Below are 26273 nucleotides of genomic sequence, written 5' to 3'. Positions count from 1 at the left end.
CAAATTGTACCTTCATCATATATTTTTTCTTGCTTTCTGCAACATTTAAAATTTTAATTTCAATCAAATATTCCACAAGTAGATCTATATTGAACTGATACTACAGATTGAGAAATAATCATACAAACATTTTGGTAAATTTTGAGCTTCGTATATCCGAACAGCTGACGAATTATTGATTTGTTCTCAGCTTTTCTAATCATTGATATTTTAAGCCAAGGACTGTCTGCCTCACCTGCTGTTGGCCAGTGTGTTTGCTGCACCGGAGCTGGCTGGAATGTTGGTGGAACCTTTACGGGTTGGGGTCGGGGAGATGGACTTCTTGTTGGACAGGTTGCCGGTCAAAGATGGCGACGACGCTGGTGAGGAAGAAAGTTCTTGTTTAGAATGTGGAAAAAACGGCATGTCTATTTGTTTGAGAAAAGAGAAGCACAATGCAACAATGATGGCCATTAACCCTTTGAACCCTAAATCTTGAAATTTCTCAAATCTCTATCCCTGGACATTTTTCACAAATGTCATCAAAGTTCACAGTGTTTTGGGGGCACATACACAAAAAGACAGAGGGGAAGAACATGGAGAAATAAACACATCTGTTCATTCCCTTGTTGACCTTATTCCAATGTGGAAATATTGTAAGACGATGAAAAAGAAATAAAGAAAGTACTTTGAAAGGACTACACGGTGGACCGGCTTTACTGTATACAGCAAAATATTGCCTAGGCCTGCGGGTTCAAAGGGTTAAGTGCTTACGAAAAGCAAGGTAAGCAGACTGACTGACAGACAGACAGACAGACAGACAGACAGACAGACAGACAGACAGACAGACAGACAGAATTGGAAACATGTAGGACAGACCAGAAGCGCCCTCTAACCACTTGCAGTGTAAAAATGTGCTAAAAATGGCCCATTCAACGACTATAAATAGTCAGCTGTTAAATACATTATTCAGTTAAAAGTTTAAAAAAATATTAACCACCTTCCTCTTAAAAAACACCTGATTATCTTCCCTGAAGTCACTGCACAACCTCTGTCTCGCTCTAGCCTTTAAAACTCTTCTTTATGTCCTCTACATGTGATGATTTCAAGCCATCTGTTCACCGAAAGTACAGACCAGGATGAAAAAGGGAAGTGTGCTGAGCCGTGAAAACATGTTTCTCAATAATAGTATGGAGACACCAACAATACTGTCTAAAACGACTAAAAGTGGTTTTGAAAGACCAGGGAAAGATGAACTACATTTGGCAACAACCGATTCTGAATTCGTAAGTCATCTCTGATCAACCAGTGCTTCACTTAACACTTGATCCACCCATCACTAAACATATAAAGAATATACACATCAAGAATAATTTCTGATGATGAATGCATAATAATGGAAGCTGTTTTATTTCTTATAATAAACAGGCCTTGAAAAAACATTTTTAGAATCAAACTGCATACTTTTTCACATTTCGTTAGCATTGGCATCCTTTTAACAGCTAGAAAACTACAGAGAATTGTGGTGAAAAACTGCTTTATCCTCATTGTTGTGAAAATAAATAAAGTCCAGTTAACTTAAAGAGATGGAACGTTAAAAGCAATAACTCAAATGTCAAGACTTTGCTGTCTGTGATAATCAAACAAAAATAGTATATTTTTAAACTGTGTCCATTGTGATATACCATTACATAATGATTGACGGGTATTTGGTGAAGCAGAAATACGACACACAATCTATACAACAGATTACATGCATACACATAACATATCCCATACTACGTGATATAACAATAAGATGAATTTAATACACAGAGCCTATACTTCTTGATTCCACAGTTAATATATGTGTTTAAAATCCACACCATTTATGATAAGATTGCAATTTTTTTTTTTTGGCAACAAGATATTTTTTGAGAATGTGGGGCGGGGGAGGGAGGGGAATTTTTTTTAAAAGCAACATACACAAACAAAAAATATATGTACACACACACATACACACAATCTTAAAAAAAGACAAGAAAGACCAAGAGAAATTTAAAAAGACAGAAAAAGAAAAGAAAGACTGGCTGCAATTAGGAGATAGCAGAATGGGCAAAAATGAATGCTTCTGAAAATTGAATTCTGGAAAAAAATAACTAAAATAGAGCATAATCAATTGTAAATAAACAACATGCAACAACAAGAAAAATAAAGTGTACATTATATGCTGAGAAAAAGCAGTGTGATACATTTATGCTCATAAACTGTGTGAAACATGAAATCAACACACCATTAAGCAATGACAGAAAACACAGATGCATTAAATATCCCAAAAACTCAGGGAAGTTCACAAACTGTGGAGCGAACTGAGAAAATATTTCATGCTCTGTCAGACAATTCACAAGCAATATGATCCCAAAATGTCCTTTGTTGCAATAAAGGGGGAACATTCATTAATGTGAAAGCACAAAGTTCATGTTTGTGTAAACGGGCAAGACATTTCACATACCATACTAGAAAAGTATTTACATGCTTGATAACTTACAAGTGTTGTTCATCAGCGCATGAAGGAAAAACGAATTCAGATTCCAAAGGAAGACAGGAGCAAGGCACAGACAACATTTGTGAAGAATGGCACAAACATCAATGCTTATCAAAATGCATTACTTGGGACCACAAGCAACAATTTGTGCTAAATTCTGGAAAACCCAAACACTTCTGCCTTTGTAATATTCTCCACAACTTAACCCTTTCTTGGACTGTTCCAGACTACAAGCTTCTGCTGTGTCATGGTAAGCCTGCTCCCTTTGCTTATAAATGTGTGAGATAGAGGTCCCAAGAGGGGACAACATTTTAATGAATATCTCAGGTAGTCTGCTACAATGTAGACTACTTCCTCAGAATTGACCCAAAGAGACAGAGTCAAAGCGATCTGCCTTCTTAATTTGGGTTTTGTTGATTTGTCATTGAACTGAATTTTGTTCTTGTTGTGCAGACGTTCATAATAATTATATATTTTTTTGGAGGGTAGGGAGGATTCAAGATTTTTACAAGGATCCTACAGCGTACAACAGGCCTGGCAGTGGAGGATCTAGTGAACCAAATACTGCATACTTGAATATTGTCCAAAAAACTAACTGGCCCCTATGAGAGGTAAACATATTCATCTTCAATTTAAAAAAAACAACAACAACAAAAAGAACCCCGAGACAGAAATAACATGCAACAAACTGTAATCATTATATAAATATATCGCAAATCAGGAAAAAAACAGCAACAAAAATTACAACAACTAGAAAATAATACAAGCAGTTCAGTGGGGGGGATGCTGTAACCTGCAAGCCAGGCATCAGTCAAGGAAACATCATGCCGTGGCTGAAACAAGCACCGAAAAAACATTGCTTTGCCAACCTGTCTTGTTGGCTACAAGAACCGGGATCCTTCTGGCTGGCTCTTTCTTGGGCGGAGTACTGGGGCGGGGTTCTGGGACAGAATACATGGATGGCGTCATGAGGCATAGAACACACTTCTGTTGAACACAGTTTCTCTCTCATGTTTAGTTTTAATATGAGTTTTACGGCACTTTCATGAAAGTGCTGAACATTAGAAGTGTTACTATACTATAATATAGAAAGAAAAAATAGGAGATATAATGACGATAGATGTTTGGAAAAAAGGAGCTGATCACACTGCAGCACCGCCATACACCCACACAGCTTCTTTCTTATGCTTAATCTAATCAAGAAAGTTACAGAGTTCAAGACTTACTATGGTATGGAATAGTACAATATTGCATGGCACGGTATGGAAAAGTACAGACTTTATATCCCACTTCAAAGAAATTAAAAGCACATCTTGGATAGGACCTGACCACGAAGAAGAAAAACAATGAAAACTCCCTATACAATCCAACCACAAGAATGTCTATTTTGGGGTTCGAACCTGGCTTGCCCACATTGCAGGCCAGTATGATACGAACAGACATTAATCAGTATCACTAGTCAACTGTTCAGACAGCACAGCACCCTGCAGTGAGGAAAGTCATTCATTTCTCAGAGTTTTCCCTCTCTATTCCTGTCATTTCTCTCTTTCCTCAGCAATATGACCATTACTGAGTCGACGTTTTTCTTTTTAATTCAAGGAAACTGACCATCAACAAATAGATGGTTTGAGAGAAGAAAAAAATCCCAACAACTCTATCCAATAAATATCTTGAAAGTAAAGTTTTTGAAAGCCTTATTCTAATTCCAATTTAACACCTAAAATGAACAAAATTTAATACTTTTCAAGAGACAGATGTGCATTTCGATCAAGCAGACAATCAATATATATTTATAAGATGAAATAAAAAGCAAAGAGACCAAACTTTCTCTTTTCTTTTCTGGTTAAAGAAGAAAAAGTGCAGCATATCTGTTGATATACAAAGCATATTCAATATAGAAATAATTCACACAAAGTGCACACACTGTTGGGAGCAATACATAAGTATTAATTACATGACAATATTATGCAAGGCAGAGAGTATTGTTTACACATTTATTTTTACACACAAAAACAAAGTAGTCAAGAAATAGAAAACAAAAACCCCAGGGTGGAATGAAACTCAATGGGTACTGAGATACAAGTCATCTGACTGAAAGAAAATGTGCACAAACAGCACATGCTTCCGAATGTCTTGGTTCACAATATTTCTATGCTGAAAACGTCAAAAGAGAGAAAATAAACCCCAGAAAGTTTGCTGTAAATTTTTTGGTTCTCCACATAAATGCTGAGATTTATTTTCCAGTTCAGAGACCAGCTACTCTTTGAGAACGAGAGCATGCACCCAGGCAAAAGACTGAGAAACTCTGATTTGGCTGACCAAGATTAAGCCCTGTGGAATGCATGAGAGCATTTTTCTCCGCGGTTGAATAAAAGCCCAACTGGAATCTCATTATCTTTTAATTGTAGCTTAAGTCAATCTGATTTATTAACAACCACATGTCACTCGGAACAGATTAGGACAGCTGCAATGCTGGAGTAAAAGAAGAAGGAGCAAACCACACCACAGCATCAACCTAAAGCCCAACAGAACAGTGAAGGTATGCATGATGCAACAGAAAGGGAAAAGTGGGGTACAATAAAGGGAACAGTCCAACTCCTGGTGCTGAATTTAAAAAACCATATTTCTTTCCAAAAACAAAAAACCCAACTAAAAAACTTAAAGAACCCGTAGTATAAAACAAGAATCCTTGAGGAGTTTAAGAGCTCAAACTCCTTGATTCAAATTTATATGTAAGTCATTGGGCAATGCAGGAAAACATATCTGACGTATTCGAGACTTTGTACTTCAGAGCTATCAAAACCGGTACATTACTAAATAGTTCCCTTCTCTATCCTACTACAGAAAATGTTCTCAAAAATGCTGAAGATGACGTCTATATTGTTGCACATTTAGTATGAGCTGTAGGCAGTGGACTATCTTCAAAAATAAAAGAGTATTAATAAAGAGTGTTACAAAAAAACCAACTATCTGAGAAATGAAGTAAAACGTTTTCAGCTGCATTATTAGACAATTATCCTTCAGGAAGACGTCGTAGAGCTGTTACTGAGACAGCAATAATCAAACATCAAAATGACATTGCAAACCTTACTTTTTTCTGCACTCAAACTGAATTTCATGTATCGTCTTTTTAACCATAACTGAGATTGCTCAAAAAGAGCTTTCAAAGGAGTGGCTATTTTCTTTTGTGGTGAGAAAAGCAGAAACATATGCTTGAGAAATGTGACATTTTCTTAAGAATGTGAAAAACAGCAATAGCCACAACAAGATGGAAAATATTTTGAGTTTTTTCCCCCTCTTGCCAAAGAAATAATTAGAATACTGAAGATAGAACTTGAGAAAAAAAAAAAGGGCAAACCGGTCAGTATGTCAAGAAAAGTAAAAGGCAGACTTTAGGACATGAGAGTATACCACTAAACATGCACACAGGTGATGGTGTAAGGGATTATCAGAAACATTAGGATGCATATGTTCTAGTATGTCAGAACAGCTGTAAAAACGCAGGATCCACCATCGACAAAAGTCAGCTCACATCGGTCAGAAAGATATCCAATAATGAGCAGTCTACCGCGTACAAAGAGAAGAGGCTAAAATTGTGTCTTACTGGTTATAATACTGAAATTCCTGGGGGGGGGGGGGGGGATGTTATTGCCTAGTTCAACTGGAATATTCGGGTCAGCCAATCAAGACAGCCCCTTTGATAGGAAATGTACTAATTCTAAAACAAACTCTTTTTTTAATGGCACAATTAAGTTATCTTAAAGGAGCAGCACTTGGTCCAGAATTAAGAACAGAGATACAGAGATGACCCCCCCCCCCCAAAAAAAAACAACCCAACCCCAACACATGACAAACTACAGTAATTATGCCACATGTACGTCTGTGTGCACTGTCTGACATTCCACCAATACAGGGGTCTATCGGTGACCCCACAACCAAACCAATTGCAGGACGGAAGGCAGGTTAACACTCACACCATAAACCATGCTGAGCTGAAGGGGGAGGGAGGTTGAGTGGAGTGGGGTGGGGGGGGGGGGTGTGGAGGCAGTTCACAGTGTTGAGTACAATGCTCCTCATGCTGAGACATGCCAGGTCTCACTCGGGCTTACCCAGCCTGGGGATATGGGACACAGAGGGGATATTGGTGGTGGACTTAGACTTGATCAGACACACGGAACGCTCCTTCACGTGGTTGTCCTCGCACGGGGAGTTCAGGCTGTTGCTAGAAGCTGCAATAAAACAACAGTTAGGGTAAACTGCTCTATATCAACAAAAGACAGCAGTGGTGGCGTCTTGAGAAGAAGGCTTCCCTCTGTAGTAACCTCTTTTGGAAAGAAATGAATCCGTGGGTGAAATTAACCTGAATGTATTATTTGTACCATATAAGACTTGAAACTATAAATGCTGCATCAGCCTGGGTCCAAATCAGGCTCTCCTGCTTGAGAGGCAAGCCCTTTACCTCCAAACCACCAAGCACACCTTCAGCAAGTAAAAGCGATGGATTCTCAGAGTGAACCAAGGACAAAACACTAGCACTTTATAGTTTACTATAAATCTTGTTCTGCCAGAAACCTCCATGTGCAATAAGCAGAACAGACTTACATTTGCCCTTCCTCCATTTCTTCAGTCACAAACAATATATGACAAGAAACACCACACACAATGGACTGGCCTTGTAGCTTCAATAAACTATTAAAAAATCACAGCACTCCTGACACACACGCATTAAAAAATATGGATATTTTCGACTGCCATAGCGCTCGCTCTACATAAAAGCAAAGGGGAAAAAATTTAATACATGATATGGCAAGCAAAGCACAACATGACTGAGTAATAATTGCAACTGCTGATATTTTAAACCCTCGTCGACACATTTTTTAAGACCTAATAGGAGGCGGGCTGCTTGGATCCTACATTTCAGGGCCAAACCAAGCGGAGAGGGATACAAAATCCCAATAGAAAGATGGAGAAAATAAAAAATTCTCCCTACTTGGGAATCAAACTCATTTCCTCAGCAGGTGATAGCAAAGTGCCTAACCACTACCTCACAGACATCGGCCAACATGACAGAGAAACATGAGAATATTTCAAAAGTTTTTGTTCTGAACAGAGGTAATCATGAACATAATAATTTGTAAACAATGTTGTTGGGTATAGAAATACTAACCCCAACAGACTAGCAGACACAAAACGTTTGTAACAATAGTTTCTGTGCCTCAAACAAACTCAAAATAGGGTCCAAAATTTCAGCTAAGATCTTTCATTCTTTCTCAAAACTTTCTTTTTGATTAAGAAATTTGATTTTTTCCATTCTAGTTTTGTAATACTTTGTTTTTTCAGCTATTATATAAGGTGTGTGGGGGGCAGCATCATAGGCCCATGTCAGTGTTGATAGTTTGTACATTCAACACACAATTCACACAAACTGCAAAACCAAAGAATGGACTGGATAATTCATGGACGGTGGCACTTTGAGAAGAGCCACCTGTAACAAATATTTAGTTATGGAGCATACTAGAGTGCTGAATCCATAAACAGATAACAATTTCAAATGATGGAACAGCTGCAGAATTTCCAACAAAAGTAAATGGGACTACAGTCAATACATATGATGAAAAACATTAAGGGCCAGCAGAGAAAGACTGGACATCTGCATTCATGAAGGAAAAGTGGACAATCTTTGGTTAATTGGCACACTCCAGTTGAGAAACAAAATTATTAAATCACAATTTGTAAAAAATGCAATACATTTGTCATTAACAGTATACCCAAAAAATACAAATAAAATTAAGAAATGAATAATAAAACAGCTCACACACAAATGGGGAAAAAAACTCCATTCACATGGACATATCTTATATTCTTACAGAATAGCGAGCAACCAACATAGCAAATAGCTGAAAAAACTGTTTATGTGGCAAGTCTACAAAATTTCCAATAGAAGAGTGCACATGATGTAGTTATACTAAAGGAAAAACATCCAATAAGAATTCCGGTACATGACAGATTCCAACCATTAGTACCTCTTCTACCCTAAAAACTTCTGAGAGGGCTACCCTCCAAAAACACACAAAAATAGAACAAAAATGAAACGGGGAATGATTGGATAACTTAATGGCCCATAAGATGGCATTTATATGACCACAAATGAGAAATCCTTATCCCATGCCAAGTGGTGTTATTTGATATCAAAATTATTAAGGAAATTATTCTTTAAAAGGAATTTTAACCTCAATCACCAGCAAAGTGTCACTTTCAACTTTGATAAACTGCATCATGAGCACATCCCACTAAGTTCGATATCAAGTACTGAGTAATACAGGCACACACCTGTGTACCGCAGCTCAGTCATACACAGCTAAAGCAATCACACACAAACTCTGGCACCCCACGCATACAGTACCTTCCAGGAGTAGGTGTGGGAAAAGGAGCGTAGTGGATGGGGATTGGGATGATTTCGGTCGGTCTGTCGCAGGAAAGTGAATAACAAAGTAAAAGAAGCTGCCTTAACTTACAAACAATAAATAAGTTGGGTTTTGTCAGGATGAAAAAAAAAGAACAGAATCAACCTAGCTAGGAGGGGCAATTTGTGTTCTGCCAGTGATCCGTAGCAGAAGAGGCATACCCATCAGTACTGTTACTATCTGTACGTGCTTCTCAATTTAATAAAGGCCACCTCTATTCTCACCCGGAGTGAGAATAGTGCAGGTGAGTCTTGTGGCTATTCTCACCCGGTGCGCGTTCACCAAATTTTGCGTTCACCCTAAACCACAGAATTCTACACTGTGATAACAGAAAAATTGTAGAATTCTGTGCCGTGAACAAACGTTCCATTACAACTGTAGCCTACTAAAAGCGTACAATTTTGTCTGTGGGCAGTGGAGAGAGAGAGAGAAAGAGAGAGAGGAGTAGCGCGAGAATTTCCGGGCAAAACAAAATGGAGACCCGCGTAGTTCAGCTCGATTCGAAAAGTTAAATAGCCGTAGCATCTTTGTAGACAACCAAATTAATTTACTTTTGTGTTTTAACATCATTTTTTAACTTTGTTTTGGTCAATTTGATCGTCCACACCGATAGACAGTATTCAGAAAGAGACAGAGAGAGAGAGAGAAGAGGGGAGGAGTTGATCTTGCGAGAACTTCCGGGCGGGTGAGAATAGCCACTTTCTTTAACAAAACTCAAGAACCTTTCGGTACACCAAGTTTTTGTCCCTTTGCTACTATGCCCATTTCATTTTTCATGAACATTTTCAATTCATGATTTGAGTCAGCCAGTATGATGTGTAACCACTTTTAACATTTCGCAAAAGACTTGAATTCACAGATTTCTTTTTAAATTATGAACTGTGAATTCAAGTAGTGGGTAACAACAACACCCCCCACCCCCTCTGAACAGTATGTTTAGCATACATTTCCAGTTCAGTCTCCATTATAAAGGGTCATAAACCTCCCAAATATACACATATAACTGGTTGTAAGCTTGGACAAGTTGACACCCAGAGCTGGCCAGGGAATATCTATATCAGTCAGCAGTACCAACAGCAGATGGAGCAACTCCTCAGCAAGGTGGGTGCCACATATGTGTCACAACTCTTGAAGTGTAGGATTGCATCTTTTTTCGGCAATTACTGTGTCTTGGATCTAGTTCCTTGAGAGTCAGTTTATTTGTCAAAGGTCCAAGCTAACACAAAAATTTAATACTGAGACCCCACTGGAGCGATTGTCTTTGAACACAGTATGGCACTACATTTAGCTCCCCCTCCTCCCTTTTCCAAGAGAAACCAAACAAGCCAAACAAAAAGTGGGGCGAGAGTTCTACCAAAAAAAAAACACAACCTCCCCTCCACTTCTTCCCCACCCCACTCACACTCATCAATTAAAAGTCAGAGAAAACACCCTCTCCTGGAATTCACATTCTCGTAATTTTTTCCTTGAATATGTGGAAGAAAATTAGTTGCATTTACAAACAGTGATAAAATGTAAAAAAGAAATGAACGTGAAAATTGGTCACCTATTGACCCATTTGTCTCTCACATTTTCAGTCACCTAGTGGTAGTCAGGGTGAGTCTCTACAATAATGCCCGCATTCATTAGAGAATCGATTGGGTCAAATATAACAGGAAAAACAAGTAAAAGGAAAAGACCACACTAAAGTGCTTCCCCCGAGCCAACCATCCACAAAGTACTTGATAGTGACACCCCCCCCCCCCCCCAAAAAAAAACCCAAAAACATATTTAGAATGAACTCACCTTTAGTGGAGACACTGCCACCAACAGTAGAAGCTGGGACACGTTTTCCTGGAACCTGGTGGGGGCCGTCACCTTTGGAGCCAGCCTGGGAGGTCTTGATTGTACCTGAATGAACAAACGTACCACTGAACTTCTGACACTGATCATTATTAATACGGGTCAAGTTTTACACTTCTGACTTAAAGTTCTTAAGTATCAGTACATTAAACACACATAAAACATAAATTCTTTGTTCGTACTGCTTTAACACAGATACCAACCAGCAATAGCAGAAAGTTAATCCATCCGTTTTGAGTGGGGGGGTTTTCTTACAATAAAGCTTTTTTTAAATCAGTAGTGATAGATCCTGCAACTTGTGGGTTTTGGGCACTGTGCCCAGTACCACAGAGGCAGTATTTACAGCCAAGACACAGTTGTTCAATAATTCCACTCCTTTCCTATGGAGAAATTGATTCCCCATCTTCTGCATGAAATGGCAAAGGGCCTGACCACTATGCCAGCTTATGCCAATCTCCAAATTGTGTCTTTAAAAAAAAATCAATGTGCTGAGTGCATGTCATGGTAGAAAACAAATTCTCCCATGCAAGGTAACCAAAGCCAGCTTTTCTGCACTTTTCTTTGAAACAAACCCTCTGAACAAAAATACCAGATTATACACAAGTCCATGAAAGCGTAGAAAAATCCTGACCAACCTTTCTTGGCACCTGGAATCTTCGACTGAGTCTCTTTCTTGTTTCCAACTAAAGAATGCCTCTTTTCATTCCCCTTCAACTGTTTTGCTTCTTCATCTTTCTTCTCCTTTTCTTCCTGAAATTTAAGAAATGGACACATTAAAAGAAAAAAAGTTTTTAATGCAAAGCAATGCAGTCTAACCTGGCTGAATTTCCATACTTCATTCTCAGATAAAGAATACCAAACCTGTCAATATAAAGTTTTAAAGAGCCAAAAATATAAACACACAAACTGATGATCTCTTGCAGACAACAGAAATCTTACTGTAAAAGGTTTCTCACTAGGTTTATGTAAGCTGAAATTTGAACACCAAATTTTACCCTTGCAATCATCTCCTTTTCTTCATCTTCTCTTTTGAGGTCCTCTGTTTCCTCTTCAGTCAGGTTCCTTCGGTTGGTTCTCTGTAAAGAAAAAAGATTCAAATAAATAGAATAATTTACAGCAGTGGTTCTTATCACGGGTTCTAACAAACCAGAAGGGTTCAGTGAGTCAGTCCAGTCTAAGGACTTTGGCAGAGGTCAAGACAATGTGTGTTTTTTAGTTTTAGTAAGTGTTTTACGGCACTTGCAACACAATAAGGTCATATAAGTGCCGAAGATTAGAGGCGTTACAAGAGAGTAACAAACATAAAAAAGAAGGAGGAGAGATAAAGACGTGTGTCTGTGCATGTCAGCATATGTGCAGGTGTGGGGTGTGTATCTGAGAGTGTGTGTGTGTGTGTGTGTGTGTGTGTGTGTGTGTGTGTGTGTGTGTGTGCATGTGTGTGTCTCTGTGTGTGCACATGCACGTGAGCATGTGTGTATGTCTATTTCATTCATCCCTTTTGCAGGGTTTGGTGAATGCACATATGGAACTTGCAGGGATCAGTACCCCCAGCAAGGTTAACAACGACTGATGTTTAGCCAGTGAGAGATGATTTTGAAGCCAGTGAGTGATGTAAATCTATACCGCCCAGTCCAGAAACAACAAATAAGAAATTGAAATTGTTTTGAGTAATTTGTATTTGATAGAGAGAAGCACATTGGCATAACAACCTAGTCACTTTACCAGGGCACAGAGAGGTACTAAATTTACAGAGAAACAAGTTCAATACAAAGGAATTGTTTGCTTTAGTAAGTTTTCCCGCACTAGCAACACTATAGGGTAATATAAGTGCCAAAGATTAGAGGTGTGACAAGAGACTAACAAACAGAAAAATGGAGGAGAGGTATGGACGACAGATGCTTGATAGAAAAGGAGGAGCAAAACCACACTAAACACCCTCTAAAAAGGACTGCAGCATTCAGCAAACTCTGAAGACAATAAAGAAAGACAGAGGGAGAGAGGAGACGTAGAAGAAAAAAGAGTTTACTCTTCCACTTACAGTGCTGTCACTTCCTTCCTGTATCAATGTCAGCTCTTCAGACATCTAAATGTAAAGAAGAAAAGAACATTGTGAAATATTTTAAAGTGTCAAATATTTTTGACGACTGCACATTTTATCGACAAAAAATATACAGTGGTCTATAAAAATTGTTACCCATTTCAACTGTTTTCTCATAATAACACTTCAAAATAACTGAATTTACTAACGTGTAAACCAATCACAAAATCTGTTTAATTTTTTTAAATTGCATAGACATTAAATGGAATTCTAAAAAATAACAAAAACTAGAGGACGCGCACATCAGTATAACACATTGGCATAAAAATTGAACTTGCTATCTCCCTCTCTCTCTCTCTCACAGACACACACCACACATACACATCAACCAGACAACCTAATAATAAGGCATACAATATAAAATCACTGCCCCTTCCCTCTCTCTCCCCCTCTCCCCCCCCCCTCACTTCCCTCCTTCCCTTGGAGGGAGACCAATAGATACAGAGTTCACAATCAACCTTAAGAATTAAAAGTCATCATTTTCAACTTTACTTCAATCTTTTACAGACCAGACAAAGGAGTAATGGCAAAACAAAACCCTCAAACACCACGAAAAATTTTTTGAACTTAAAATTTTTTTAAATTCCCACCTGCTGGGCAGCATACTGCACATCACGATCTTTATCATACACGATGATCTGACGTACAACCGTGTCCAGCGATGTCCGCAAACTCTGGTCGCGCGGCAATTTGAGCGACCGCTTGAGTTCTGGCAGGAGGGAGATGAGCTTCATGCGCACGGTGGCGACGCGGTCGGTGCGTAGGCTCAACACGTGCTCATACAGGGCGTCCTTGAAGGCTTGCTTAGAGTTCACCTCCAGGTAACAGCGAGCAATTTCTACAAAGAGGCTTCGCCGATGGCAGCTTTCATTTCCATGGAAGTCTGTGATGCGCGAAGGAAAAAGGATAAACAGAGTCAATTTGTGCAAGACACATACAATACAATAAAAATTGTCGTATAACGCAGCAAAAAAAAAGAAGGTATTTCTACTTTTTTGTTTGCCATTTTGTTGGGTTTTTTTGAAAGATAGTGCACACTGATGTGACAAAGGCAACTCAGCCCTAAGGAAAAGCAAGATAGATTGACAACAACAAAGAAGGCTAAAGAAGCAGGACCTCTCAGTGGCACCTTCCAGCTACCAACAGAAAAAGTACTTGGTCTGTTGCTTACAAAGAGTCAGGATGATAAACAACCACATTCTTCTAGGAACAGACAAGGACAATTGACAGCGAAAGGAAGGTACAGGAACAGACAACATTGCAGCACCTGCTATACCACTTCCAAACTGGTAAAAGAAAGAATGACAGATACAACCAAATATAAAGGAGAATTGGAAAAAAGTAGGACACACTAAAGATCTACTGCTATTACCCTGGAGGAAAAACACTACTACAGAGGAACAAAGCAGGAGGAGGAAACCACACGAAAGAAGCCACCAACCACTTTTAAGGATTCTCTTGCCCTGACTAAATGAAAAAAAAAAAGACATGACGTAAACACAGTACAAACTATATTTAAACTTACCCTCTTTCAACATAGCCAAGATGTCCTCTCTCTGTTCCTTGTACCGTAAGTGCCGAGTGAGTATAACGATAGTTTTAGCTGCTGCTATCCTCACCGGCAATGCCCTCTGGGTAACATAACATGACAAAATATTTGTAAACACCCTCTCAAAATTGTTACTAACTTTAAAGGCTCAATTGTTTAATCATTCCAATAAACATGAGTGAAAATATGATGCGAATAATTGAAAACAAGACAATTCTTTGCATTAATCTCTGAAAATTATCACCAACTTTGTAGAAAAAAAAGAATAGAATTTAAATGTTAAATTCAAAGAGCATTTTAAAATTTTTGTTTTGCTTACAAAAAGATACTGAACACTACACAAAAAGATGTTGAAACAAATCTAACACTAATTCAGATTACTCTGTGCAATCCAGTCATAATGAATCTTTAAAATCAAAATCCTTGGGTCTAGACATGTATGTATGATGCAGTCCACATTCATCATGAAAACTCGAATCATAACCCATGCTGAAAATATTTTGACTAAGATATTTGAAAACAACAAAAAATACATTTAGATCCAATAGGACCAACAACTGTAACCTTTCTTTAAGCAATCATCACAGGCTATTTACTTTGTCTACATCGATCTTAAGATTAGTAACTCCAACTCTATCAAATCTGATACGCTTCTATATCCATACCCATTCACTCATGACATTGGTATGTGCAAGACCAAACGTTCTACTTCAAAAAAACCTATTGTGTTCAGAAAGTATAGATTTCACCTGAAAAGAAAAGTAACAATAACCAATGCTTCCAAAAACTCCAAAAGAGAAAAAGAAGAAATATTTCTTCTTTCTTGGTAGCTGAAAATAACTGTATTCACAATAAGAGAAAATATAACATGTGTCCATAAAATATCAAGACAATCTCTTATCTACTGTCAATTTAAGAGAACATTCTTGTTAATGGAACAATCCGATAATTATAGATTTTTGCCTTATGTCTAAAAATCAGACACTATATAAAAGATGAGACTATATGTCGTCGCCTATGAACATTTTGTCCATTGTCCATTGTTTCAGTAAGCAACATCCTTGCATTTCGGACAAGTCCATTGACGCTCCGTTGCTCTCTCCAAAATGCCGCTGAGGGTCTCTCTACTGATATTTTGTCCAAAGTGTTCTTAACTATAGAGTGCACTTTGGACAAAATAGTTCTGAGGCGATAATGAGTCAACAAGTCAAACAAAAGACGACACGTCGGCAAAAAAATTTCATGGCGCCAACGTACCCCAGTCTTGAGCTTCTCAGCCACCAGGGGGAGCACCTTGGTGTAGACATAGTCGTTGTTGCACAGCTGCCACAGACACTGCATGGACTCCAGCATAGCCTGCTGGGTGCGCCAGCACGGAGAGTTGAACACAATACTCTCCGCACGCAGGAAGCTGCTCACCACATCTTGGACCACGTGAGCCTGCACATGAGAAAGCGATTTTTTTTCCTCAGACTAGAGTTTTCTTCTTTTTTCATTTTTTTTGGGGGGGTAAGTGTTTTAAGGCGCTCGCAACTGAAAAAGGTCATGTGGGCGCGCGGGAAAATAGGTTTAGTTTTCTATAACCCTCTCAGCACCATAAATAGGTCAGCAGTTCAGCACAACAGAACCAAAATGGCGTCCGCTGATGGCTTCCTAGAACCGAATAATTTCAGTGTTGTTCCGAGGTTCAGGGGGTGTAGCAAAGAAATTGGGGGTTTTTGGGGTTTTTAAAAAATCTAAATGACGTATATTTCAATGAGATTTCACATACATTAAAGACCTAGGACGTCAGCATCAAAATTTAGAGAGGACTTTTCTTATTTCTAAGTCTGCACTACAGGCCAGCGTGTCAGGCTGGTAAAAGCCGGTATGGCTCTATGTCGGGACAGCCGGTAAAAGCCAGTATGGCAACATGACAGGAAGGCTGGTTTAGGGCCGTATGGCTCAAAAAGGGTTAATAATAATTTTGCTGTCTATAGTCGAATACCCATTTTCACCTCGGAGAAACAAGGAAAATTCATGTAAAGTGCCTTTTCCAAGGACATAAGATCTTTTGGTTGCAAGCCCAACAGCCTAACCAATACTCAAGCAACACCAGATGTGCTTGTTAAATAAAGATCAGTGGTGCTACTAGATGAACATACCATATCACATCACCCGCCAACCACCCACGAAAAGTCCTTACCTTGTGTTCTGTGAACTGGTCCACACCCTGATTCGCCAGAACACCCATGATGGTTCGGAAGTTCGGTACTATTGCCTTTAGAACCTATTGGATGAAAAAAGACAATAACATAAATCAAATATTTTTTAAAAAACATTCCAGAACTTGAAATCTTACTTATTTACAACTACCTTGAGCTATATGGGATAGCAGCTAGAAACTTGAAAGGATAACCAAACAAATATGATGTGATTACCCCTGAACATTTTTGCCAAAACTTCATACTTGTGAACATAAAAAGAACATAAAAGAATCCAACCTAACCTATCAGACATACCTAATCCTAAGGTCTTTACTTTCTAACTCCCTTCAAATTTCAAAACCAAAGTCTTTGTACGATTAAAAACCTATGAAATAAACATGGAAATCACATACTGTACGTTGACCAAACAAAGTTTATAAGAAACACTTAAAATAACCCTGATTCACTGTGTAGTGTTCTGTTATACAGCTGAACACTGGAGATAGAATCAGTTGGAGCACACAAAAGAACTATGATGTTGATGTTTATAATCAAAACTAAAACTCAGAATCGTATAATCAAACTCACCAAAAAATTTGAGCTAAAAATATTCCGACATGCACATCAACAATTTCATAAACATCAATGCATTCAAGTTTCTTAACAGCTGGAGCTCCATCCATCCATCGGTGGAAAAATAGTACCTATAGCAAGAGACAAAAATGCGAAAAGACATACAAGAGCAATCCAGTAACAAGTACGTACCTCCAGGTCAGCATCACTGAGCAGAGAGGTGAGTTCAGGAAACACTATGCTAATGTTGGCCCCTACTAACCGGGCCACCTGAAACAATAAACAGATAGTAGGTTATTCAGGAATCAGTATGACTTAACACTGATTTAAGATTTGATAAGATATGTCATAATGAGTAATAGATAAAACAAATATTAAGAATATCTTCTTCAGTGCCTTTATGTCATCTGCCTCTCAGGAATAAATGCATTCCCAAAGGGGGGACATTTCTCGTTCAAGCACAGTAGAATTGTAAATGGGCGATTCATGTCACGCTCATAACTGTGCCTGATCTACAACAGGGAACTGCTGCTTTTTCTTTCTTAATCCTTACTATAGTCATTTTCCTTTACTTTTTTTGTATGTTTGTCACTCTCTTGTGACCTGCCATTTCCGGGGTGCCTTGACAGTTGAAGCAGACCTTGTGCTGTTGAAGCTAGAGAGGTGAGCAGAATAAGTCTGATTCCCTGTAAAGATTTCTCTGTTGACACCCACCCCTTGGCGCTCATATGACCTTATGCAGTTGCGAGCGCCGTAAAACCCTCTACTAAAACTAAAGGAATAAATGCACTTCCACAGCTATTGATGCACATAATTTTTATAGCACCACCTCCCATATGCACACATTGCACACAGCCCTAAGTGCTTTACATAAATAGAAAACACTATTTTGTGCAAATCATATTTTTATTGTAACAAATCGGAAAAGCTTATAATTTTAACAAAATCAACCTTTAGAATTTGAACCCTATTAAATCTTCAGTAGAGCTAGTGATATAGACAACAAACTTGTAACATTCATCCCCTTACCTCGTGAAAGCCTCCTGCCATTGTCTTCCTCACCATTATATGAGGGTCTTTGCACAGTTGAGTGAAAGAAGGGTACAGTTCTAATCTAAACAGTTTGGCTCCAATAAACAGCACCATAGCCTGAAAAAGAAAGGAGAAACAACCTTATTCTCTCAATGTACATGATATACACATCAAATAGGCATGGAATTCTCAAACTTTTACTACCTATCCATGGCCCATTATTTTAATCTTTTATTTATTTATTTATCTATTTATTTATTTATTTTTGCATGGGTAAAGAGAAAGAAACTGAGACAACAATGGTTATGCAGAGTACCGAGAAAAATGACAAACAGAAATAACTAGGAGAAAAGAAAGAAGCACTTGACAACTCTCCCCGCTGAACGGAATAGACATATCCATCCTAACATAATACACTGCAAGGAATGAAATGTCAGAAAAGCCATGGTGCTAAACCTGCATGATTGCATTAAGAATATGTATTCAGTAAATAGAATCATAATAACTCTCAAGAGGAGAATTAAATATATGGTGGAAGCTCACAGGAAAGTTGTATGCCGCATACTGTCGAGTCCAGGTGCTGTTGTCAGGAACACTTTCAAAGACATCCAGCGCTTCTAAAAGCTGATCAGGACAGAGAGAGAACAGATGTAAGTCTGTGGTTTGAAGAATATTTAAACTTATACAAAATCATTTTCATTCTTTCAAGCCTTTTGATTAAAGTACTTTTATCTTACTACCAAAATACCTTTATCCTTTTCCATCTTTTGATAAAGTTGAAATGTACATCAACGTAATAATTGTGACTGAGAGCAGTAAGAAATATAAATTAGAACAGCTTAAACTACAGAGTGAGAGTACAAAAGTAAAGCATATTAACAATCCACCCTCTAATCCTTCATTTGCCCAGCTGACATTTACATAAAAATATCTTACTATCCAGAGTACATTAAAAGCATACGATTTGAGAAAAAAATGACCTAGCATCTCAAATATTTTGTCACGGAAAACTCTTACATCACTGAAGATGCGTAAATAAATTACAATTGTTATAATATACAAAGATATATTAATATTTCCTTTTGTACACACTTAGAAAACATGCAGAAGATAAACAAAACAAAAATTTTTCGAGCTTATCTCCATCTTACCTTTGCGGTATCCTCCTTATTTTTCTTTTCAGAAACACCAACTTTGGTCAGCTTCTTGAAGAACTCTTGGAAATATGTTTTATCATCAACAGTCATATACTCTGAAATAAACAATAATTTTGAACATGAAAAAAACCCCTACATCCACTATATTTAGAATCACTTTATAATCTACTAGATAGTTCTCTCTGGAACACATACACCGACGTAGACTCATGCATGCATACCGAAAGTGCTGGGACATGATGCATGCAGGCACACACACACACACACACACACACACACACACACACACACACACACACACGCACACACACTCTCTCTCTCTTTCTCTCTCTCTCTCTTTCTCTCTCTCTCTCTCTCTTTCTCTCTCTCTCTCTCTCACACACACACACACACACACACTCTCTCTCTCTCTCTCTTTCTCTCCCTCTCTCTCACACACACTCACTCACACACACACACACACACACACACACACACACTCACACACAAACACACATATACTGAAACCATTACACTTTGCAAAACAACAAAGTGTTTATTACATTTAATAAAAGCTAACAACAAAAGCAAAAAAATCTTAAACACCAAATGAAAGCAATAAAAATAATGCTAAATAGGGAAGTCAAAGTCGTGAATAGCAACACATAGACTGGGCTGTGAAGGATGGACTTACCTAACAAACTATGAGATAATTTTCCAAACAGCTTTGATACTACAGGCAAAGTTGAGTCTACATTGTTGATGGCTTTCTCACACAGCTCTCTCACCATGGGAAGAATGGCATTTACATTGGCTTCTGCATAGCATAGAGGAAACAAAACAGTCAATAAGATTAATATCAGTTTTCAGTTGTTTTTTTCTTTAGTAAGAATTTTACAGCATTTGCAACACAAATAGCCCATATATGTGCCAAAGACAAGAGGTGTTACTAGAAAGTATCATGAAAAAAAAAATTAATTAAGAAATAGGAAAGAATCAATATCAACCGTTACTCTTTCAGTGTCATAATATAAAAATACCTGGCATGTCATAGAATGACACACTTTTCCGCTTCTTCACTTACCAGGGAAAATAAAACTTGTATCAAAAGGGATAATTAGAATTATTCCATAGAGCAAGACCAAACAAAATTTCTTATCATCATCAGCTTTTAAAAAAGGACCCTCAAAAAAGAAAACAGTCAAAGATGTCAAAAATGGTGAAATGGTATAGGTATATCAACACTATTAGTATATTTAAGAGGAAGGACCTCCAAGTTAAACGTCCATCTCTGAAAGGACCAATAAAGTCCATCCCCAACATTTAGATGGATCACTCACAAGACTAAACTACACACTTCTGCATGCAGGAAGCAAAACAGCACTAAACAATATTATCATCAGTATTCTGAATTTGAAGAGCGGAAATGATGAAAAAGTCACAAAGTAAAATTTAACAATTCAGATCCAAAAAAGGTTGGGGTTTTTTTTGTAATGTAGGCAATTTACGTCTTCATCAAGACAGTTTATATCATTTACGAGGCCCGGCTTCAACCATACCTGTCATGGTGAACCTGGACTGAGAGGACAGCAACACCTCAGCAGAAAGACATAATTAAATACTCAATAAAAATCCCCCTCATTTGGTATTCATTCTCAGATCTCCTGCCTGCAATGGTAAAACGCCTAACTGCTACACCACAAAAGATATATAAGTAGCAAGGTTAATAAAGATTTCTTACTCACACAAAAAAATATGAAGCTCAACTGATTTACAAGAATACTTTCAAACTCCCAAATATTTTAAATTCAAAATTGTGCAAACAAGTGGTGTGCTTACCTCTGTCTAACATGGGTATAATGTTGGTGGTAGTTTGTAAGCAGGCACATATGACACTTTGAGACTCATCCTCTGACAGTTCTATCAACTGGGGCAGGAGCTTGGACTTGGTCAGATCAAGACTGGACAAGAAAAACAAACAGAAGGGAGGGCTTGAGAAGTGTACATGTAGCAAAGAATGTGTTTCAAACATTAAGTATTTACTGTCTCTCTCATACATATAAATATATGCAAGCACACACACACACAAACACAAACACACACACACAAACACACACACACACACACACACACACACACACACACACACACATACACACACACATACACATACACACACACAAACGTATTATATGTAGATAGATATACAAAATATTATATTATACACATTATATATTTATATGTACATACATACACATCCTAGTAAAATATAACAGTGATGTAAAACAAACAAAAAAACCTCAGCCAAACTGCACAACAACAAAAAACCATGGCCATTGGCAGAGACCTCAGAGACTCGATAAGGAATATGAAGAAACTGAGTAATTTATTAGATATTCAGAGGTTAGAGTGTACGAAAAAAACAACAACTTTACTTTTTACTTTTTCTGTCATCTTTGTACCACAAGGTTTGTGAGGAGATGTAACGAACCACATGTTTTGGCTTTTAGAATGTCATATTGTGCCTTTGAAGGGTGTCTTTGACTTCATTGATCCATCTTTTCCTTGGTGATCCCTTTGTCTTGAAGCCATAAAATTTCACGATTTGGGTTAAAAATTAATCTCCCTCCCTCCTCCTCCCCCAAAAACAAAAATTAATTTTGAAATCAGTGATGAATTTATTGTATTAGCAATCAGTGTTACAAACATGTTTGAGACTTTTTTTCTTTCTAAAGCAAACACAACCAAGGAAAGAGCAACTCACCCAAGTCCTTTTGCGACAACGTCGAGCCTCTCACACATGCAGGCCCTGACATCATACTCCACGTCACCGCACAGCGAGGACACCACGGGCAGCACATCATTCTTCACGCTGGAGACCAGACAAGAAGAAGCAGAGGGATTGAGAATATCATCGGGCAGCTGTTCAGATGAACTAAACCTCAAATTTTGAAAAGCTTGCTTCATTGTTGTTTCTTAACCTGTGATATTGGTTGCATGTGCTCGAGAAGTTTTGCCAAAATTCAAATAATTCTATATGTTGAAAAGAAAAACAAAAAAACGCACATATAACGTAGGTACATTTTTTACTGCAATGAAACAGTTTTCTCTCTCTCCTGAAAAATGTTTTCTGGGCTTAGAACAGTAAAACGGTTGCTGACAATTTATGTTTTGGCCCCGTTAAATCATCCAGGAGATGGGTAGCTTCAAATCTAGTTGTTAGGGCCAACCTGGGCTGAGTCAGACACAAAGCCCCAGCAGATAAACTTGGATACTCAATTAACATTTTTCTACACTGCAATCAAACTCATGCCTTACCATTTCTCCACAGATGCTGGTCAATGAGGAGTTAGTCAACATTCCTAGGAGGGCCTCAGGAATTGTGGAGCTAGCAATAAGCTTGGCATTGCTTTAACGAATCCTTTTTTATGCAGCAAAGGTTATTTAGGACGAAGGACCTCCAAATTTGATGTCCATGTTTGACAGGACCATGCCAGGTTTTAGAAATTCCCAAAACAACCCAAATAAAAGAACAATAGATCGTGCATGCATGTGTGCGTGTATTTGGTGTGTTTGTTTGTTTGTGTGTGCATATTAGCATGAACGCACAATGATGTGTGTGTATGAAAGTGCCTCTTTGAGAGTGAACGTTCCTGTGAGTGTGTATGTTTATGTGTTTAAGTATATGTATGTATGAGCATGTGTGTGTTTGTGTATACGTGTGTGAGTGTGTGTTTATGTCTGTGTGAGTGTGTGTGTGTGTGTGTGAGTCTGTCTGTGTGTGAGAGTATGTGTGCAGTTCACAGTCTAGGAATTCTCATTATTTTTAAACTTTCAAGACCGAAAAACATACCATCAAGTCCTTGACAACTGCATCTTTATAACATGAGATCAGATAAGATTGATACTTTATCGTCCCAGTGGGCAATTTTTCCATACCATAATTATCCCACAAAAAGACATCAATATAGCTAGGAAACGTAATCTGGAAACTCACACAAAATTTTCAAACACCGATGACACTTTTCCCAGAATTTTACAACACGATATCCGGGCTTGGAGTGTCTGGCTAAGCTGTCCTTTGTTGACGGCTATGGACAAAATCTGAAATGGTAGGGAGAAAGAGAGAGCAGTTCTGATGTTAGTTCCACATAGCAATGTAAAAGAATTGCACCATTTATAAAGTGGTTATAAAGTCACAAAGGAATATACACGATGTAAGAACAATGTTGAACTCAGTAAATAAGACAAACTGAATCAATATGATTCAATGAGAAAAAAACTACAGCACACAAGTCATAGGTGTGTGTACACAACCAACAACAGATCTGCACTCAAATAAAGAGCATGGATTTTTTAAAAATCTATTTGTTTGTGTACAGAGACGCACATACACACAATAACATCATTTAGGCAGAGAAATAGTCAGACAGATTAACAGAAACAACAGAGGAAGAGTAAAGAAGCAGAACCAACCAAAGTCACTTTCCAACCATCCATATTTTCGATCCATAGCCATGACATGTGGTAAAAAGTTAATGGTACATAATTCATAGTTTAGCGTACGATCTTACGCTGCACAGTACAGATACAGCAAAGAGGAGAACAAAACAATGTACACACTAGAAGATCTTTGAAACACAGATCACAATGAATAAAAAGATCGTTAATCACATTAGCCAGGGTATCACTCAGTTGAAAAGTAGTCTAGAGATAATGGCCACATGTCACTAGTAACAGAACAAGATAAGAGAAACATTTAAGAGATGCAGAAGAAGCAAACCACACCACAGCATCCACCAACTACCCACACATTTGACATGGCTCAAACAACTGATCAGTAACTGTCACTTTTAGGTAGAGACTGAATAAAAGCGCTAAAATATAAATGAATGTTATTACAAAAATGTCAGAAAATAAAATACAAATCAAATTTATACCTGCTTAATGTTTCAGATACTTTATATGACTAATTACATCAACGTCTAGATGACACTCCTTTTTAAATCTCATTGACATGATATGGAACATTACAGAGGTTAATTAGAAACAAATCAAACGGTCATTTTGCACTGACAAAACCCCCCCCCAACAAAACAAGAAGACTGACGGACCGAAAAAACCTAATCTCGTTAAGTAAAATAAAGACATTAAAACTGGACCTACCCGGTGGCATTCTCCAGTCACAGTTTACATGGGACATTATTAGGAAGACAGACAGGAATAATTAGAAGTAGATTGAAAGAAAGATTGCCAAAAGATTGACCACATACTCGTCCCATTCACCTATGATGTGTGTGTTATGTATGCAGACATATTGTCAAGTGTGTGTGTGTGTGTGTGTGTGTGTGTGTGTGTGTGTGTGTGTGTGTGTGTGTCTGTGTGTGTGTGTGTGTGTGTGTCTCTGTGTGTGTGTGTGTGTGTGTGTGTGTGTGTTTAGTTTAGTTTTTAGTAGTATAAGGTTTTACGGCGCTCGCAACTGCTAAGGTCATATGAGCGCGCGAAACACAAGTTGTTCACCTCTGCGAAAGTTCACTTCACGACTGGTAACTAATTTACTTTAAAATGCTAAAAAGTTAAAATATTCAAATTCGGTGTAAATACATTTGTGATCTAAAACAACTTTTAAGTAACAATAAAAATTTTTAATAATATCAGATTCACTTTACAACTCGCCATAAAGGCCAATGGCCTTTATAAAATTTAAAATTCTGCTGGGAACAACGACGGAGAAAATATCCTGCAATTTCTTGCATTTATAATATTTCCTTCGGATCTCTCCAAAGTCTAGACATTCTGTTAAAATGTGTCTAATGGTAAAATCTGTGTCGCATCCGACACAGAACGGCTTCTCCTCTCCCTGTAGGAGGTATTTGTGAGTCAGGGCCGTGTGTCCGATGCGCAATCGAGTAAAAATGTGTGTGTGTGTGTGTGTGTGTGTGTGCGTGTGTGTGCGCGCGCACGCGTGTGCATACTTGTATGTGTGTGTGCGTTGGAAAGGGGGGAATGGAGGGAGGTAGGAGGAGGAAGGACTTAAACGCATTGGATAGTGCCAGCTAAACGGCAAACATCTCCTATTGCTCTAGCTAGGAGTAAAGAAATAATGATAATCACAAAGCCAGAGGCATTAGCAAAACCAATACAAATTAATTGTTGTTGTGGTATGGATGGTTGTTGTTGTTGTTGCTGCTGTAGTTGATGATATTGTTGCGGCTGCTGTTGTTGTTGTTGTTGCCAATGATGAAGAGTGACACCCTATTCGCCAATGGGAATTGATGGAACGACAAATTGTTCTGTTATTAGTTATTGAATTGGGGTTCACAATAGGTCAGAATGAACGATTAATGAACGTGAACATAAGGGCAAATAACTGAAAGCTTAAACACAGTTAAACAACAAAATGAATAAAACACAAGTCTTGAACTCATTCAAATTGAGAAAGTGTGACAGTCAGCTAAGAGTAAAAGCGATATTCGCAGATGCCAAAAAAATCTCCCTCGCTACAGAAGCAAAAAATTCAGACTAAACGAAGTTGCTATCAGTGCCGGGAGACTAATCGATGACAGGTGTACAAAAGGCTCAAAGTCAATTGCACAAAGAGCATAAATACAAATACAATTTCAAAGGTCCTTCGCAGAAAATGAGGTGACGGACACAATATGTGAAGATTTTTTTTAAAAACCTCTATGATTTTTTCAATCGGCAATAAGGTAATAACCTATTTAATTGAAAGGACATGCTTTTTCAAAAATTACGTTAACATTTGCCATAAAATATCTGCTTAGAAAGTCAAGTTTTGCAAGTGCCTTGCTGAAATCAAAATTTCAAATGATCTTATGTTTGCAAAAGGTCTTACAGAATTGATTGTCTGCAACACCCCCCCCCCCCCC

General features: G+C 38.0%; 1 protein-coding gene across 3 annotated transcripts in view; it reads right to left on the bottom strand.

Moving 5' to 3' along the window:
* The window catches only part of LOC101851385 (serine/threonine-protein phosphatase 4 regulatory subunit 4), a gene marked incomplete at its 5' end in the record, with an annotated part of 64507 nt that overhangs the window by 4531 nt on the left and 33703 nt on the right, over positions 1–26273 (bottom strand). Inside the window, 19 exon segments of one of the 3 annotated variants that reach the window (XM_013087429.2) lie at positions 236–359; positions 3373–3444; positions 6613–6732; positions 10753–10857; positions 11445–11559; positions 11805–11885; positions 12848–12892; positions 13498–13790; positions 14433–14538; positions 15714–15896; positions 16642–16725; positions 17408–17485; positions 18245–18364; positions 18791–18871; positions 19399–19499; positions 20078–20200; positions 21223–21344; positions 22148–22255; positions 23381–23487. In XM_013087429.2, coding sequence (XP_012942883.2) covers positions 236–359; positions 3373–3444; positions 6613–6732; positions 10753–10857; positions 11445–11559; positions 11805–11885; positions 12848–12892; positions 13498–13790; positions 14433–14538; positions 15714–15896; positions 16642–16725; positions 17408–17485; positions 18245–18364; positions 18791–18871; positions 19399–19499; positions 20078–20200; positions 21223–21344; positions 22148–22255; positions 23381–23487 — 2168 coding nt within the window. 3 annotated transcript variants of the gene reach the window in all.

This window comes from Aplysia californica, unplaced genomic scaffold, assembly GCF_000002075.1.
Source record: "Aplysia californica isolate F4 #8 unplaced genomic scaffold, AplCal3.0 scaffold00021, whole genome shotgun sequence".
Lineage (NCBI taxonomy): Eukaryota > Metazoa > Mollusca > Gastropoda > Aplysiida > Aplysiidae > Aplysia > Aplysia californica.
This window is presented reverse-complemented; position numbering and strand designations above follow the sequence as displayed.